Source organism: Anopheles gambiae, chromosome 3, assembly GCF_943734735.2.
Source record: "Anopheles gambiae chromosome 3, idAnoGambNW_F1_1, whole genome shotgun sequence".
In the NCBI taxonomy this organism is placed as follows: Eukaryota; Metazoa; Arthropoda; class Insecta; order Diptera; family Culicidae; genus Anopheles; species Anopheles gambiae.
This window is the reverse complement of record NC_064602.1, coordinates 9,093,195-9,111,937: the sequence shown is the minus strand read 5'-3', so window position 1 is coordinate 9,111,937 and position 18,743 is coordinate 9,093,195. Positions and strand designations below refer to the sequence as shown.

The 18,743-nt window shown below is 46.2% G+C and overlaps 2 protein-coding genes across 11 annotated transcripts; one reads left to right on the top strand and one right to left on the bottom strand.

The window, feature by feature from the left end:
• Positions 1-175: 175 nt before the first annotated feature.
• On the bottom strand, positions 176-15,306 carry LOC1277657 (keratin, type I cytoskeletal 9). Of its 10 annotated transcripts, none has more exons than XR_009766084.1 (6): positions 15,224-15,301; positions 6,745-7,259; positions 6,488-6,672; positions 5,943-6,417; positions 2,196-5,314; positions 176-2,003 (listed from the first exon to the last, which is right to left on the bottom strand). XR_009766084.1 is itself a non-coding variant. In XM_061657696.1 (6 exons), exons 1-6 carry the CDS (start codon positions 15,272-15,274, stop codon positions 1,976-1,978), a joined length of 1,836 nt encoding a protein of 611 aa, XP_061513680.1. In that variant the 5' UTR covers positions 15,275-15,305; the 3' UTR covers positions 176-1,975. The 10 variants fall into 10 exon arrangements, 8 of the variants coding, with proteins under 8 accessions (XP_061513680.1, XP_061513679.1, XP_061513678.1 ...); XR_009766085.1 differs by having other exon boundaries at positions 176-1,991; XM_061657696.1 differs by having other exon boundaries at positions 4,727-5,311; positions 6,488-6,669; positions 15,224-15,305.
• Positions 15,307-15,719: 413 nt separating this feature from the next.
• On the top strand, positions 15,720-17,829 carry LOC1277658 (dnaJ homolog shv). Its single transcript, XM_317136.5, has 3 exons — positions 15,720-16,127; positions 16,216-17,081; positions 17,168-17,829. The coding sequence occupies exons 1-3, from the start codon at positions 15,979-15,981 to the stop codon at positions 17,230-17,232; spliced, it is 1,080 nt and encodes a 359-aa protein (XP_317136.5). The 5' UTR covers positions 15,720-15,978; the 3' UTR covers positions 17,233-17,829.
• Positions 17,830-18,743: the final 914 nt, after the last annotated feature.

Here is an 18,743-nt window from a genome sequence, read left to right as displayed (position 1 = left end):
TCGATTAAGCCGTCCGAAATGTATGTTCATTCTTCATTCGTTTCTCCTTCTTGATGTAACCAATTCAAAACTCTTGTAACTACAAACTCTACTACGCGAAATACTATAAACCCCAGAACGATGATCATGCATTTGTCATCAGTTTCAAATAGAACACACGATCCGCCCTTCACCGTTCGTTTAGATGCGCCCAAGAGCGAGACTTCCTTTCGATTCGATTTATTTTTGTACTATGAAGTAGGTATAAAAGACAATAGAAAAAGAGCTGTATGTGTTGTTGACGTTGTTGTGTTGTAGCTATTTAACTAGGGCTTGCTTTTTTTTTGAAATGTAGGCGAACACTAGCTGAAGAATGGTCCTGGTCACGGGGGGGGGGGATGGTTTTCAGTGTAAGAAAGGGTAGAAAACGGACGAAGCTCAACGCTCTTTTATGCACGTTTTATTCGAAAGCAGCGCAATGCGTGTGTTGCGTGTAGTGGTGTAGTGTGCTGCGTGTAGGTGCGTGCAATGCACAGAACTGCCGCTGTGTCTACATTTTTGGACAGATCTAGTAATCGAGTTTCATTGAGGAAAAAATGTTAAAGCTCTCTCCTCATGCGGAGATCAATTCAATTCGGGTTGTTGTTGTATCAGTCGAAAAAGCTACAAACTACTCGAGATGATGGAGGGAGGGTGTTGGTAATATCTACTAGCACTCTACAGCATTGCGTAGTTTTGTGAGGAGTGTGTGATGATTTCCAACGTATATTTTCAGCAATTTTAGCTTTGATGAGGAATGTTGTAGTTGTTTCGTTGTCGAAGCAAAATGCACGCGCTACGACGCATTGCTCTAGTAAAAATAACACAAGAATTGAGGAAGCAAACTTAGAAATACTCTCTAGTAGTGTAGGAACAAAAGTAGCGCTTCCCCATGTGTGCGTGTTCCTCCTCTACGTGGACAAGTAAGCATGCGCGGATTTGTACATCAGTTCCTACCGGTTTTCATTGCAATTTTGCAGCTGCTTTTCTCGTGTTTCATCCAAAATCCAGGAACCAGAAAATTGAGCTCCAGGATACACGATTTAGTAGTGTGTCAGTCTTGTTTTTGCGTTCTTCCTTCCCATTGTTTTCTTGCTGTTGTACACATCCATGGCGCGCATTCTTACTTGCCTATATCCAATCAAAATCAATCATCTGCTAACAAAGAAGGACTTTTTACTACTACACCTACCATAAACCATTACGAACAAATTACTTAGGGATAGAAGCAAAGTAACGATCTTCTTCAATAGTACTATTAAAAATGCTCTATTGAGTGCTAAACTAAACAACAACGCCTTGTTATAACTGAATGAGAACGATTGCGAACCAATGCTCTTCTGGACTCTCTCTCTCTCTCCCTTTCTCTCTGTTACGTGCTCTCCACAGAACGCGTGAACCATACACGTCCGTTTTAGCGCAGTAGATTATCCTTTTCTGTTGTTTTTTTTAATTACATTATCATCTCTTACACATTAAATTCACCTAATGTTAGCATTGCTTCCACGTGTTTTCGTGTTTAATGCTGTTTTATTTTGTTAATTTTACCTTCATTATGCTATTTTAATAAATTAGTTTTCTCTTTTCGTTATTGGATTCATTCGTTTCTATGATTCTGTGTGTGTTGCACATCAATTGCCTATCTCCTCCGACTAAACCACACGCTGTGTTGGCATTGAGTTAAAGTAAGATTTGTCTAGCATGTTTCTCTACGTCCGTCCTCTCTCTCTCTCTCTCTCTCGCTCTCTCTCTCTCTCTATCTTGCACGATGTTTTCTTCTGCTTTGGTTTAGTGTTGTAATCTTCTCTTCTTTCCTCTGAAACAACTACTGCTCTTCTTCTCTTCTCCTTCCTTGATAGCTCGTCTTACTACCTTGCTGTGTATTTCCTGTTGTCTAGTTTTCACCTCTATTCTCTTCTCTATTACTTGTAATCTCAGATTATACTTCATCTAAATTTCATAGCCGTGTCGTTCTATTGTAGCAGCTAAGGAGAAAGAGAGAAAAAAGTAAGACGATGATAAAAAAGAAGAGAAAAATGGAGAAAAAAGAAGAAACAAGAGAAGAATACATGAGAAAAATGAGGGAGTGATGTGTGGTGGCGCACAGCAAAAAGCTGGGTTTTGCGTAAATGGTTTTTGTGTTGCTGCTGCGCGCACGGGGAGAAGGGGGCACGTACTCTGCTGTGAAGAGGTATTGTTTTGCAGGACGAGCAATTGAAATACTATTGAGATGTGATGAGCTAACAGATGAAGGAGACGATACACGATGGTCGAAAGTAGTAGTAGTAGTAGTAGTACTAGTAGTAGTAGTTGGTGGTGATGGTAGTGGGACGAGCAGAGGAGCAAAACCTAGCTGGCGGGCTAGAGGGAACTAAGAAGAGAGGATCGATAGATAATAGAATATACAAGGGAGATAGTAAAAGATCATGGATTAAACACACAGTGTTATGCTAGTTTTTTAAGGGCTTTGCTGTTGGTTTTGGTTAGCAAAACATAATGTGATGTGTGGAGCAGGTTACATCTATAAAACACACATAGCAATTTGATTGTTACACACATCGAACGGAGCAAACGTTTTGGATATATATGGGGTTTTTGTGGGTAAGTAAGGAGAAAGACACATACAGCCTGCTGGCTGGTACACTAACTATACATAGATAGACTTGTAACAAACAGCAGCAAATGCACAACAACACACTACACAACCTTCAGTTACATCAGTGCAGAAGCTCTCTCTCTCTCTCTCTCTAACTAAAGAGCAGCTAAAGGAGCTAAATGGGGGGAAGGCATTAATGAAGGAAATGTGGGGGGAAACGCAACAATGCAACCATGTCTCTGTGAATGTCACAACACTGTATTAATATTCAAGCCATGCGCGCGTGTTTACTACTTCGAATCTTTGGAAGTTGGGAAAATAGGATACTCTTTGTAAATCTAGCTAATATCCTAATATCGAGAGAAGTGTGGCGCTAATATTTGCCCGCAATTTTTACTGCCATTTTACAATCTGGCTCTAATATGCTTATTATATATCGATGATATGACTGAATGGTTCTACAGATAAAAAAGAATCACTTTTCGTTTCGTAGTTCAACAGAGAGCTTTTTATTTTACTTACTGGATCGCTTGTTTATATGATATATACGCCTCACTAGTCTTGAGTATAGAGTACGGAAGGTCTCGCGAAAGTGAGCGAGACCTCTAATCAAGAAGAACAGAAAAGTGTGTTTTTGTGTGTCGTTTGTACTTGTGATATTCGTCTATATATGTAACGATGTCAGGAATGGTCAGATCCTGTGCGTCCTCACACCAGTGAGATTCCTCACACTCTTCTCTGACCACCGATGACGTTAATGTATGTCTGTTATTTGCTAGATAATCGCTATATCATTATTAAACAGCAGGGCTTCTTACATTATTAAAATACTGTGGTTTGTTTTGAACTGTGTGCAAATCTCATATCTAAAAGATCTTGTTCGCTTGTGGGTGCGTTTATCACTACATCTAACCCTATTATCTCTCTTCGTTCCCCGGAACTCCTAACGCGCAAGCAAAATTGACTAGAAGTGTAGCTATTGTTTAGATTAATAAATATAAGGGAAGTTTTTCTTGTAGAGTAGGTGTACCTATAGGATGATGACCAAACCCCCACACATAATGCCTTCTTAATGTCTAATGTCTCTCACTCTTTGTATGTACAGCAATGTGTGTGGGACCATGTGGGTGCTCTTATGTGCTTGTGCTCTAGGCATGTAGCTACTCGTCCCCAAACTATCCAAGAAGCTGCTTCTGTTGGCCATTTCTGTCCTATACTGGTTGTTGTGGCATCGTAATGAAACCCTTTCCACTGGTTTTTAGTAATGGTCACTCTTGCTCTAATGGTAGATTGGTCTTCTCCTCTGCTACGCTTGGTCTTCTCCTCTGCTATGTAGTATAACTTCAGAATACTTTTCGTAAAGAGGGGGGGGGCGGACTTGACTAATCTCGTTGTGTGGATCACATCCTAGATAACGGCGACACACTGGTCAATCTTTGCCTGAAGACAGTTGTGGGGTTACCTCTCAAAGTGAACTTTACTTAGGAATGATCTTTTCATCGAAAATGCTGCTACTTTTCTCTCTCTCTCTCTCTCTCTTTCTCTCTCTCTCTACTAAGCTGTTAGGGTTTTAAAATTTGCTCATCCTTAACCTGCAAATCCCTCATCTATTGGTGTCAAAAGTATGTAAAAACTTAATGCCTCAACAAAAACGAACAGAAAAAGAGGCAAAATATGGCGCGCGAGAGGAGGGGGGCATGTCACATAAAGAAGAACAAATCCAGCCACACACAAAAAAACATCAGACGCGCGAATATGGAGCAGATGTGCAAAAAACAAAAACCTTCTCTAAGGGCATAAAGCTATAACCGATCACAAAATCACACATAGCACATACGAAGAGCAGAAACACACTCGCACGCACATCACAAAAGTGAAACATAACGAAACATAAAATACAGTGTCTTTGTGTGTGTGTGTGTGTGTGTGTGTGTGTGTGTGTGTGTGTGTGTGTAAAACGAAGTGAGTGTACCATACATCGACAAAAGATAGCAAGAGAGATTAAAAGAGGAAGTAAAAACAGTAACAACGAGTATAGGTAAAAACAACACCAGCTAGTAGTAATCGTACACATCCTTGCGCAACAGCTGCATATAGATGTCTCTACCGTACCTTTCCAGCAGCCGTCGCTTCAGTTCCGGTGGATACGTCACGTAGATGTAGTGTTCGCTCTGTCCCAGCTCACCGAAGTCGCCGCCACCGGTTGCCGCGCCGGCTGATGATCCGCCTCCCGCACCACTCGCCGCCAGCGCTGCCGCGGACGTACTCGTTGCGGACACATCACCGCCACCGCCGGACGCAGCGATCATTCGAGCAGCGGCGGAACCGCCTGCGGAACCTGCCGCATAGCCGTAGCCACCACCACCGTCGTCGGCCGTCGTGTAGAGCATGGCGGAAGCGGAGCCAACACCACCACCCTGGCCCCCGGGGGACGCATGTATCTGGGGCGTATGCTGAATGTCGTTACTACCGCTCGTGCCCGCGACGAGGTTGTTCAGGCTGGCGGCAGAATGATGGCCACCGTCCTGCAACCGGTAAATGCCGGAACCGCCGCCACCGCCACTGCTGCCGCCCGTTCCCGGTTGTAGGTAGTGCCGTCCGTGGTGCAGTAGATGGCCACCGCCACCACCGCTGCCCGCTGTCGGATGATGGCCTCCGAGCAGTTGTTGGTTGGTCGTGGAAGGACTAAAATCTTCACTGCTGCGCTCGCCATTTCATTTCGAACGAGGAAGGAAGGATCGGTTTTTTTTTGGTATGGTGGATAGAGTTCGGTTCATATTTGTGTATCCCAAGGAGGTGTGGCGGGTTGTTGTGCCCCAGGTAAATATATATAGACGAAAAGAGGAAGAAGGAAAGATCGATACGTACATATACCAAGAAGAGAAGGATTAAGATAGGTGAAAAATAACAGACAGATGTTGTGGATAGTGAGAGTAAGAAAGGAACAAAAGACGACAGAGAAGAAGAGTTGGACGATCGTGGTGGGCACATCATGCACTCGCAAAGTATTCCAAAGAAAGTATCATTGAAGCAACAGAAGAAAAAAAAAACATTGGTGTAAAGGTGAGGTGGTAGTGGGATACAGCAAGATAAAGAAATGGTTTGCAGCCGCAGGAAGTGGACGAAAATAGGATATGATGGTGGCGCGTATGTGTGTGTGTGTGTGAGGGAACCAACATCATAAACTGAATATTAATTATAACAAGCAAATGTGTATGAGAATGATCAGTGATCGTACACTACGCGTGTTTGTGCACTAATGCCGCGCCTACTACGAGCAAATGGAGGATCATGCTGCATCCTCCCAACCAGCCCGCGCGATACTCACTCGAACAGTATCCAGATGATGTAGTAGCAAAGGCAGACGCCCATCGAAAGCACCATCACGAGCACAAACACCAGCCCCCATGGGAAGGGGCGCTGCTCTAGCGGACCGTCCTCCCAGTATCGCTCGCACGTCAAGTACCAGCAGATGGCGCGGTTCATCTCCTCCTCCATGCTACGGAAGTCCTCGAGCGAAAGCTGCACCAGCAGCCCGACGATACAGTCGCGCACCAGCACCTCGCAGCGCGTCTTCAGCTGGCCGATCTCTTCCGCATTACAGTTTGCCTTCATGCGCTGCATCTCCGAGAGGCGTTGCTGCTTTCGATCGACCGGTGGCAGCGAGGAGTCGACCAGATTTTGCTCACACTGTGACGTGGCGTTGCTATCGTTCTCCGACTCTTCCTCCTCGTCCTCGTCATCCTCATCGTCCTCCTCTTCATCATCCTCGTCGTCATCATCTTCCACTGGGTTGTCCTTAGCTGGAAAAGAGAAGTGGGAGTTGGAAGCTGTTCTCGCTACACAGTGACTGTAAGCATTTCTAGCACACACCTTCTTTATCTCCCTGACCAGATTTCGATCCTTTTCGACTGCTCTTCGATTTGGTGGCATCGTTCTTGTCGCAGTTATCGGCACCCTTCGTCTGAAGCACTGAGGTTACACCTTGGGGTGGTTGTCGGTTCCGAAACACGTCGTCCCGAATGGTCTGTAGCATCTTCGGCAGCAGTGACTTCCTACTGCAACGGAAAAACACACACACATGACAACACTTTCAACCAACTCCCCTCTTATCTCCTTTTTACGCGTACCTTTCCGGAATCTTCGCTACATCCCGCGGCCCTGACGTCGACAGCGCCGTCCGGTACGCGGTCGCCTCACTCCATACCTCAATGTCGGTCGAGACGGCATTCGGATCGCTGCCGAACGCTAGCGTCGCGTCCTTCGCGATCAGCACCTCACAGCGCATCATGTCGCAGTAGTCCGCCAGACAGACGGCATCTTCCGCTGTGTTGATGTTGGTCCGGTGCCGATTCTCGAAGTGCATATCGAGATGCTTCTCCTCGAAGAAGCTCTTGCCGCAGAAACCGCACGTCCACTGGCTCGGCCGGTGCTGCTTTTTGGCGCTCTGCTGCGGCCCGAAGATGTCGCGCAGCGGATGAAACGGACACTCGAGCGGCAGCTTCACCTGGTACTTCTCCAGGATGGGCAGCCAGCGCGAGTGCACGATCTTGCGCACGACGCGCGAGCTTTCGCGGGAGCATGATATCTTGAACACGCTCGGACCGGGCCATGGTATGATGGAAAGTAAGCAAATAACTATCACCTGTGGTAAATGTAGGGAGAAATGTAGAGGAAAGAATTCTTAATAGTAAGCTTCAAGAATCAAGGAACTGTGTTGATCAAGTTGTTGATTAAAGAAGTCAGCGTTTAAGATTATTTTGCGCAGAGCTGTCATCACATTTCTTACTCTAAAATCAATGAGTTTGATGATATGATAAACGGCCATTAGAAGTAATCATGAAAGTTAGAGACGCTCAGTACGCCTTGCCTTTTGATTCATTTTAATTAGATTCCTATTGGAATTTAGAAATGCGGGGCTTTAAAAGCTCTAATGGGAGCTTCTGTTGGATTCCTAATGAGAATGTGCAAAAGGGGTACTACAGGGATACACTTCCCTTCACATAAAGTTCTCTTCCCGGAAGAAATTGTCAAGAAAGTATCCCAAAATTATGAGAACCCTTGTAAAATCGTTTTAATTAACAATCGACAACAAAGAAACAACCCAAAAACAAAATAAACCGAAAAACAGCACTACATTTTATTCAAATTAAAACTGATACAAAGAACACTCAAAACATCATTAACGTAACACCGCATTGCTGCTTCTTCTCCCAGTAATCTTTGTTTCCACTTTCACTTCACCAACACATTGCAATGTGCCGTTCCTCCGATGCGACTGCACAGCGTCTTTCCGCACCGATCACAGTCGGTCGGGAGCACGGGCAACGGTTTCCGGGGAGGTGAAACGGCAACCACATAGAAGGTGGTAAGCATCATGCTACCCCAAAAGCACAGCTGGTACAGCATCCTCCATGCCACCAGCAAGGGACCCGTGAGGCGACAACCAGCATCGCTTTTGGATTGACTCCTGTCCGATGAAGGCCGATGTTGCTGCTGCTGCATTACTACTGCAACTCCAGCCATTTTTGCATGCCTTGCTCTGAACACTGATAAGGTACTGCTGTTTGTTGATGCTCCTTCCCTCTTCGATTGTGTGTCACGGAGGTTAAAACCCAATCGTCGGCACTCGTCTTACGCAGCTTAGACAGCACGCACCTTGGACAGTATCAGCACGGCGTACGACCTAGTGAACAGGCAACACATTGCATTCTGACAACAACAACCACACAGACCGATCAAGCAGGCGGCGATCCGAACCGCTGCACTTTCGACGCGTAACTGGTGACCAAGAATCGCAAACGCAATCTACTACACTGACCCAGACCACAACACCGCCCGTCCTAGAGCGAGAAGGTGCAGAACAAGTTCACAAGCCATACATGCTCGATGATTCCGTGCTGCAGCTTATTTCATCAGAACGGAAGTCAAGTTAGGAGTCCTTCCTCTCTACCGCTGGCTCGTGTGCTGCTGCTGCTGTTTCACAGGCCAACAACAACCATTTACTTTCTCATTAAGCACGACAAAAACGTGCAAAGTACACACACGCACACACAAAAATGTCAACGCCGTGTAGGGTATAGAGCAGCACACGTTATTAATCGTGCCTGGCAGCGATGAGACCCATCACCACTGGGGCCAACCTTTAGGTGCGTGCAAAAGCGCTACCATTTCACTGTGTGTTGCTTACATGAACAGTGTAATAGGTGCGTCACCTCAGCCAGACTAGTGAAGGGAAGTAAAAATACATTTAATTTCTAGTAGTTGCCGCCCTTAAGACGCGTCTACTTCAAACTTCCCAAAAACGAATCTCCATTATTATACTACGGTGAAGGTTTACGATAAGAAAGAGCATCCGCTAACCACCATGCTCAAAAAATCCTCTGCTAATGAAACTAACACTCGCCATATTTTAAGCTATCTCTCGTGACTTTCGTCCTCTTCCTGGGCACGCTTCTTGTGGTCATTCTTTTTACGTGGTTTTGGCATTAAATAAAACCAGACCGAAGATGTTATCAGCAGCAGCAGCAGCAGCAGCAGTGTGTAGGGTAGCAGAATTGTGGAGAATAAAAAATAATAACCTCGGCTGGTAACCCCGAACCGAGCCCCGAAGAGAAAGGGCGAAGAAAATAGTCATAAGACATAAGCTTCCGTGTTAAGGTTCTTTCCCGTTCTGCTGTCCCGGTTCATGTCGTACCGTTTCCGTTTTATGGTTTCTTATTTCGAAAGGGCAACTCGGACCTGGTGGTTCCTCTGTCCGAGTCATCAGTACTGCGCCGCCCAAAATACCTTCATTTATTTTTTGACACTCATACAGACGAGGGGAACTCCAAAAAGCCTTCCAGTACGTGTTCGAGCTATGATTCCAACAGTAAAAGAGGGGGTACAACGTTAGTAAGGGAAAATGTCCCTCACTCGTTCCAAGCAAACTGCGTTTAACAATCATTAGAACTGTGTCCGCGGTGTGTTCCATGTAGCAAAATAAATAGAGGCCGCCCTCCTGGCTTAAGGCGTTCTAGGTAATTCCCCTTTAACACCTTCAGTGCTTTCATGCTGCCCGTCGCGTCATTATTTAACTCCATTGACTCCGTCGCATGAGTGAAGCGATTTCCCCTTTTTGGTGTAATTCTTCCTGTCAAAATGACGACCACCTCCACCTGAGCCTGGCACTCCGTCAATGCTAATGAGCTAATGAACGATATGCAAACTCAATCATCTGCTCGATTTACTGCTCTTCGAGAGAGGGAGATAGGTACTGGGGGGAGCTACTGAACCCACGGGGGTAATGATTTTTTAGCCAGTACTAGGTAGTAGCAGCAGCAGCACTCCCCCAACACCTCCAGCACGTCGCTATTAACTTCCGGCAGGGGTTTGTAGCAATAATTTGCCTCCGATTTCACTTCCCACATTGAACCGGCTAGTTGGCACGTGTATGAATTCAGGTGGAAAGGTGTTTGTTGTGTGAAGATTTGTCATTTGTGCTCTTGTGCCGTTTTACCACTGCTGTTGACTCTATTTTGTTACAAATATATGCTTTTGGTTGTGTAAAGAACTTATAAATTGTTGATTGCTTCCCCATTATGCTATTTACATTGGAGTTAATTTGGGTATAGCGTTAGCGGTGAGCATTGTGTTCACTGTTTAGAGAATCCCCAGTGATTGCTCCTTTAAAGACCCAGAGCTCCCCCATCGGTGCGTGCGTGCGTGTGTGGGTGAACAAATCGATCAGTAACTAGGTCGACTGGCTGGCAGCCCACTGCCCGATGTGGCCCGACCCTTGTGCTCTCTCTCTCTCTCTCTGGCGTGGCAAACACATAAACTCTAGCTAGTTGCTTGATGAACCCACAACAACGGTCCATATATACTCAGTCACCCAGTCAGTCATTCGCTCGCGCTTCCTTATCCATTATCTAGCTCTTTTTACATTATTTTCACCTTCTTTTTGCAACTACTCCGAAGTGCACTTGGGGGAAGAGAGGGGAAAGGGGTCAAATTGTTCACTCCTCACACTCTCATCCTGTCACCGACCGAGCCCGCGCGCTGTGTGTTGTGGCTTCAGAATTGCATGTATAATTTATGCAAACATTCAAATTGCTCAGTAAATGCCGCATAGTAAAAACGACTAACGTTTTTTTTTGTGTTGCTTTCTTACAACGCTGTAAACTTCTTCTACCAACGTTCGCTTCGAGGAGGTAGGTGCTTTGCACTTGTGCACCAGGCGGTGGTTGGGAGGGGGCGACTTGCAGCGATAAGGGCATCGTGTGATTTTTTCAAACGTGCTGAAAGCACGGTTTTCTAGGCGCGCGCGAGAAAGATTAAACGAGAAAAAAAAGAACGTTCACTGGAAGGAGGAAGTTTCGCGTAATTTGCTCCTTTTGATTATAGTAGCGCTAGGAGTTTTTGCACGGGTGTGGGCAAAAAGAGGCCATCAAAAGGGCATTTTTTACCGGGTCATGAATGTGTTTTTCTTCTGTTTTACTGTTCGTAGAAAATTGAAATATTATCATTCAATTGGTTGTTAAAAACAATCAATCCGTCGACCATGATAAACAGCGGCAACAGCGATTGCAGTCCTCGAGCTGCTATGAGGCGTATTATTTCAAGATTGAATTGGATTCTTTTTTCATTCCAATTTGTGGTTAAAAGGCCTGAACCAAAACATAGTTTATCAATTTTTGGGGCACCTTGGGAAGTGTTTTTGATAAAGAAATTCAAAGTTGCTCTACAATCACAGTGAGTTGCAGTGAGCTTCATCACGTTGAACTTTCCAACAATAGAGCAACAGTTGGCGAAGCTCACACAGAATACAGCCAGCTTGATAGGCACATGGACAAACCAGACAAAAACTACATAGGCCAGCGGAAATACAGCCTAGATATCCGTCACTTATTGGTCGACTCATATCAGGATATACCTTCCAACTGATAACTTAAATATCAAAAGATTTAAAATATAAAAAAAAACTTTACATTACCAACTAAGCTCCTTTCACATTTATTGATCAGATGAGGCGGACTCCTACTTGGCGTAACACGTCCAACGCGAACACGCCGGCCTATATAGGCTTTCGGCTTTATTCAGTACTACGCAGCCAGATAGTCAAGTCCTTGGCTACGGGGGACGGTCCATTCTAGACTTGAACCCACGACAGGCATGTTGTTAAGTCGTGTGGGTTGATGACTGTACCATGGAACCGCCCTGAGAAGGGGACCGTTCTGGAAGGTGAGGCTACAAGCTATTCTGATAAAATTAGTGTCAGGAATTGTGTGGAAAAGGGCATATGAGAAACATCCCTCAATTCGATGCCAACTGAAACATTCATTAGAAAGCCTTAGAATTTCTTCAAACCTTCCATTGCTTTTACAGGGCCTATTGATTTCCTTCCACTGTGTACAACATTGTATCAAAGTGGCAGGTGGCAGACCCACTAACACGCGTTCCTCAACTTCGACCAAGTAGTACAATACAGTACACCCCCGCCGCAAACACATCAGCAATCTATTATTTATGTCGGACATTTGACCTAAAAGAAAAATCGAACCGCACACGAAACACATCATCCACTTTCACTCCTTCGTTTAGAGCCTCAAACACACACCGAAAAGGGTAAAATAAAACACACACATCAGCAAACTCAGCAACCGGAAAACCGCAAACCGGAACCGGAACAGCTAGCTAGCCCAAAATCATCTAACCCCAGCGTGGAGCGCGAATAATAGTGCGAATTTCCTGTCCGGCGTACGATCTCGCGAAGTACTGGAAATAGTCGCGCGCGTGTATGTGTGTGTACGAAACCAACACTACAGCTGGGGCAAGAAACTATTCAGAAACTATGTGGCATTGTGGTCTTGCTTTATGTCTCACTCGGCGGGCCTCTCCATCTCCCTCTCTTTTGCTGTACATCTCTTCCTAAGGACGTTGACAAGAAATCGATTTGGTTGTGTGGTTCCCAAAACCACGAACCTCTTATGTATATGTATATATTGCTCGATTGCGTTTTTTCCCTCTTACCACCCAGTGGGAGGAGTGACGTATTCTGGCAGTTCTATTTCTATAATCATAGTGCCATACTGAACTCACCCCCACCCACTTCAATCACCATCTTGACGTTGCGTTAATTTCTCTCCAGTTTGTTTCGTGCCAGCCAGAAGACGAACCCCATTATTCGATACATTTTGATCGTTTTAATTTCCAAACCAACCCAAACACGAAACCACGGGCTTGGGCCAGTTTGCGTGCTTGTGACAGATTCCTGATTGGAAGAGAAGCAGGTATGTAGGGTCAGAGCAGCGGAAGGCTAAAAATAATTAATTTGAAATCAAAACTGAAGTCCCCGCGTAAGCTGGGCGGGATGTGAAGTTGTCTCCCATGGGGAGGAGCGATACGCGGTCGTCCGGACACGATCCGCGCTGGGTGGTGGTGGTGGAACTATATACAAAATTTACGACTTTTCCGGAATCGATCCAATGTCCTAATATGCCTGCCACACATAGCTCCGTCCGGATGCGTGTGAGCTCCGTCGTCGGTCCGTTTTAGGCCACAGTTTTAGCGGCTTATTTGCCTCAATCCACTCATAAATCTTCCGCAGGGATAGGGTCCGTCTGGTGTAGTGTACAAGCTACCCCATCGAGAGGAGGAAAAGGACGACCCCTCCGATTTGCGTACGAGCGCGCCACGAAGCACTAATGTCGTCTGTCCCTCACTGGGTGGATAGTTTTTCGACTTTGTTCCCTCATTTTCCATATTGTCCAAACTTTGAAGGCTTTTTCGGAAGAAGGCCCCCCTCGTCAAGCTTCATTTCATGCATTATCATCTACAGCGAGATGTATTTCCGGGGGCTCTAAAAAACAGAGAAGCGGACGGGAGAAGATGCGGTCACAACAAATTTGGCTGCCATCCATAATGAGGACCGGGGTTTTTTTTTTGCTGGTGTGTCCTACACGAAAAAAGCCACGCCGGGTTTATGCCCTCTACGTCCTGGCATCTTCTTAGCCAACTTGGCGGCGCTAAATCTTGCCCAGCAACATCACTTTATCACTTTTTATGTACTTTTACTTCGCTGCCTCTGAGGGGCCTTGCTCGTTTCGGACAGCTGGTGCCTTCTTTGCTTCATTTTACAAGCTGCCAACTTCTCGATGCGCTGCGCTGCTACTTGGATCAACAATTAAGAAAGTTTTTGGCAGCGCCCGAGGGTCCGGTCGGTTACTGGAGTTACTGGCAGTGGTAGTGGTGGTGGTGTTACTACTATTCTACTACCCCTTCCGACATCACGTCCCTACTGCGATTGCAATCTATTCAACAGTTTATTATGCACAGTAATCCTTACATCCGCGAACGGTGGGGAGAACTTGTGGGCCTGTTACCGGCTACCTGTTAAAGTTTTGGCAAGGTCCGTCGAAGCACCACCGCGAAATTCACCATTTATATAAATTGAATGGCGCGGTGGGTAGAAAGCCCTTTTTTTGCGGATTAAGCGAAGCCACAAAGCATGAAAAGGGAAAACGGCACGTTTTTCTTTTACCTTTGCTTTTACAACAAGCTCTCAAGTTGTCTCTCGCTCTCTTTCTTTTTCTCACGTTCAACCCTTGCTTAGCACGAACGGGGTGGAAAATGAAGTTAACAAGAGTGGGAGAGTGCGCTAGAGATAGAGTGGTCCTGCTTTGTCGCACGGTTGTGCAAGGACGAGGGGTTGTTAAATGGCCATTTGCATGATGATGTGGGCCGGTTGGGTGGGTGGGTTGGTGAGGTGGGTTGATTATTGATATGAAATTCAATGAATCGGAACATGTCTAACTAGCAGCTCAGTAGGTGTAGTATTTGTGTAAAGGTGTGTGTGTGTGCGCATATTTTTCTCACACCGTCTCGTTCCATCCCTCGTATTCTTGTTTCTTCTCTTACCTCGATATTAATCGATTTAGTCCACATTCATAATCCTCTTTCATAAATGATTGGGACGAAAATGTGCGAAGACCGCTCTGCCGGGGAAAGAGAGGGAGTGAGAAAGGGCAACGGGGTTCCCTGTTCGTGTAAAGGGGACGTCGGAAAGGGTGGAGGAAATGATTTACTATTAATCCTTAGCCGAGTGCAGACAGCCGACTACATAATCAGTCGCGGGCCGACACTTTACTATTTCACCACCTCACTTTGCGCTGGACACTTTTCTTTATTTTTCACTTGCACACACACGCACACGTTTTTGCACTTTGATTGATTCACTTGGGAGCACTCATTGCGGAACAGCAGCACCACTTCTCGCTTTTCTAGCAGGAAGATGAAACACTTTACACCGAAATTCACTAATCACAATCCGTCAAAGGCATTGCGGGGTTTGCCTTCGGGGTCGGGGTCCCCTACCTGTGTTGCGGACGCGACTATAATTACACTACGGGGGAAAAAAACTCGGTCCTCCGGTACGGCTTCTTGCTCTCTGCAGTATCTTTTCCCTCCCCCCTTCACACACACACAGACTCAGTTAACACAGTTTGCAGCAACAGCAGCAGTGGTTAGTACTGCCAGAGCGCAGCAGGTCGATTAGAAGCACGTACGACACGGTGCAAATGGGCCTCTTCCAATGGAATGGTACGGTTGTGTGTTACAGCGCAAACTTACCATCACCACCGCCAGTGACAGGAGAGTGTCCTTGCGCAGAAAGGACCTCATTTCCTGCAAACGCCACCAGAAAGCGGCACTTTTTGACGTTACGGCACAGGGGACCGAGATGGGGCGAACGGGGCCCGTTTGCAACGCCGCCGATAACTTACGAAACGAAATTGTCCCAATGTCCCATGGATTGCTGCGATAAAGTTTATCGTTTTTTGGCGAAAGGAAGTCTTGGTTGGCGTTTTGGTCGTTGCACAAGTTGACTTTACGAACTGAAGTTAAAAAATGTTTTATTTATGGACGAAGCGACAGAAATAACGGGAAACAATTTTTTAAATGTAAACCGAACTATTACAATTAATGAAACGGACAAATTTGCTGGAATTAATATTCAAAATGCAAAACATTTCGATCACGTTTTTCATTGTGCTTCTTCGAAAACCTGTTTCGTGTCAAAAATCGTACTTTTCGAACACCGTCTGCCCACCCTGAACGTTGACGTTTCGCGACGTCCGACGTTTGACAGCCGCTCGACCAATCAGAAAGCACCAGCAAATGCTAAACAAAAAGGGAAAAATTGGTACACCACGCCGTACTGATTCACTGTGATAGAAGTGGGCAAAGCTGTAATCACTGTTTCCAAATGAATTTGTGAAGCAAAAGTGCATTTATTTGTGCAAAATCAGCTGCGGCGCGTGTCCTGTATCGAGGCGCTTCAACTAAAGGCGGACAGGGGGAGAAAGAGAGAGAAACAGAGCGCAAATATGAGGACGTTCGATTTTTGCTTCACACTGCTCGTCGGCGCCGCCGTTCTGCTGCTCGTTGCTGACGATGCACTTGCCGGACGGGACTTTTACAAAATACTGGGCCTGCGGAAAACGGCCAGCAAGAACGATGTGAAAAAAGCGTACAGGTGAGTGTGCCGACTTCCTGCTGCGAGTGTCCAGTTCCCGTTATCTCCGGGGTTTGCTGACGTGTTCCGTTTTTCCGTGTCATTGCAGAAAGCTAGCGAAGGAGCTCCATCCCGACAAAAACAAAGACGATCCCGATGCGTCGCAAAAGTTCCAAGATCTGGGCGCCGCGTACGAGGTCCTGTCCGACGATGACAAGCGCAAGCTGTACGATCGGTGCGGCGAGGAGTGCGTGAAGAAGGAGGGCATGATGGACAATACCGATCCGTTTGCGCAGTTTTTCGGCGACTTTGGGTTCGGGTTCGGCGGGCAGGAGCAGCGGGAAACGCCACGCGGCGCCAACATCGTGATGGACCTGCACGTCACGCTCGAGGAGCTGTACAGCGGGAACTTTGTGGAGATAACGCGCAACAAGCCGGTGATGAAGCCGGCGTCCGGCACGCGCAAGTGCAACTGCCGGCAGGAGATGGTGACGCGCAATCTGGGCCCGGGCCGGTTCCAGATGATGCAGCAGACGGTGTGCGACGAGTGCCCGAACGTGAAGCTCGTGAACGAGGAGCGCACGATCGAGATCGAGATCGAGCCGGGCATGGAGAACGGGCAGGAGACGCGATTCTCGGGCGAAGGTGAACCCCACATGGACGGAGAGCCGGGCGATTTGATACTGAAGATAAAGACGGTCCCGCACGCCCGGTTCGAGCGGAGGGGCGATGATCTGTACACGAACATTACGATCAGCTTGCAGGATGCGCTCGTGGGCTTTACGCTCGACATTGTGCACCTGGACGGACACAAGGTGACGGTGACGAGGGAGAAGGTGACGTGGCCGGGCGCTAGAATACGCAAGAACGGGGAGGGTATGCCGAACTACGAGAACAACAACCTGCACGGCACGCTGTACATTACGTTCGACGTGGAGTTCCCCAAGTCGCAGCTAACCGATACGGAGAAAGAAGGTAAACTTCACTTTCAACGGGGTTTTGGTTGAGGAATTTGCGAGTTTGAAGGTTTATTAACAATTTCTTTCCCCCTTTTTTTGCAGACATCAAGAACCTCCTGAACCAACCCTCCAACAACCGGGTATACAACGGGCTAAGATACTCATAAGAAATGAAACACGTCAAACTCCGATCGGAACATTTGATGTGTTCGCAATTAGGAAACGATTGTGGCGGAGGGGGGTTTTATTCTGTAAACTCACCCTCCCAACCAACCCAATCAACACGAAAATAGGCTGATAACAAATTTAGTGTTTGCTACAATTAGAACAAAACGCCCTCACGGGGGGGCGTGATGATCACAAGGGCGTATCTCTGCATTACGTTTGCTTTTGAAGCAGTCGTAAGCCCCGCGACTGTGCATTATGCTACTCTCCGATGTTCAGTGAAGTGAACAATTAGAATTTTCAACCTTCCCCCTTTTTTCATTCTCCCCGTCCTTTCCTCCCCCTCCTCTCTGTGACTCTTTCGGAGATCGCTGGACCGTTTTTGTGTCCCACCTCTCTGCTAGATGGTATATTTATTTTGTTTTCTCACTGGTTTCCATTTATTCCCTTTTTATTCTTCTTCCACCCAATGCAACAATGAACGAACGAACTATTTTGCTCTCCATCCTGTGTTCTTGTAAGACGAATTTGTACATATGAGTTGTGTCAATAAAACAATATCGACCAAAATAATTATGTATTTGAAAAAAACCTCCAAACGAACAGTCTAATATCTTTCAATGTAGAGTCCTGATGCATGAGAAATGAAGAAAATAGTGATAAAATAGATAGGAATTTGCTTTTGATAATATGTTTATTTCATTAAAAAATGTTTTTTTTTATTTAACTATTTTACTATTAATACCCTTTAATTAATATTCTTAATCTATTCCTCAAATTCAAAACCATTACAAAAGTTTTATGTTTAACAGAAAGTTTTTTTGATATGAAATTTTGGAACCTTCTTCCTATGCTCCAATCCGGCTTTCAAACGATTTCCAACGCAGAAAACGGTTCCCCTTGAACAGGAAACCAATTACGGGCACCGGCTCTGGCCCTGGTAGCATGGTGGCTTTGCCATACTGCCGGAATTACGGACCGCTTGCTGCATACATTTTCCGCACAATACGCCCGAGAAATGAATTGGCCGGAAATAATGTGACTATTGCAACATCGCCTTATGCTCTAGTGCTTCTTTCCATTCCTAATCGTCCTACACACAGTCCCAAGGTCGTCCAGGATATTGGTGTGGACGGACGGTTGGACCGTTTTCGCTGGATTGCACATAAAAGGGCGCTCGTGCACCGCGCGTGTACATGTATGTGTTTGTTTTCAAAACAAAACACCCCGTTTCTTTCTCCAGCTCTAAACCATCCTCTTCTTCAAGGGGCGGGGGGTGTCATCTCCTCCTCCAAGTGTGTCATACCATCCCCTTTCCTCCATGAAATGTCCAATAGTTCCGGTTCACGAATACCGTGTCGTTGGTGTCGTGTTGGTCGTGAGCCACGACTTCCTCTCCAACAAAAGAGAGAGAGAGAGAATGTGAGAGAATTCACCATCTCTTCCATTGGAATGTTACCATGACGATACGCGTTCTCCGTTCTCGCATGGATTCTCCCATGGCACCAGTCAC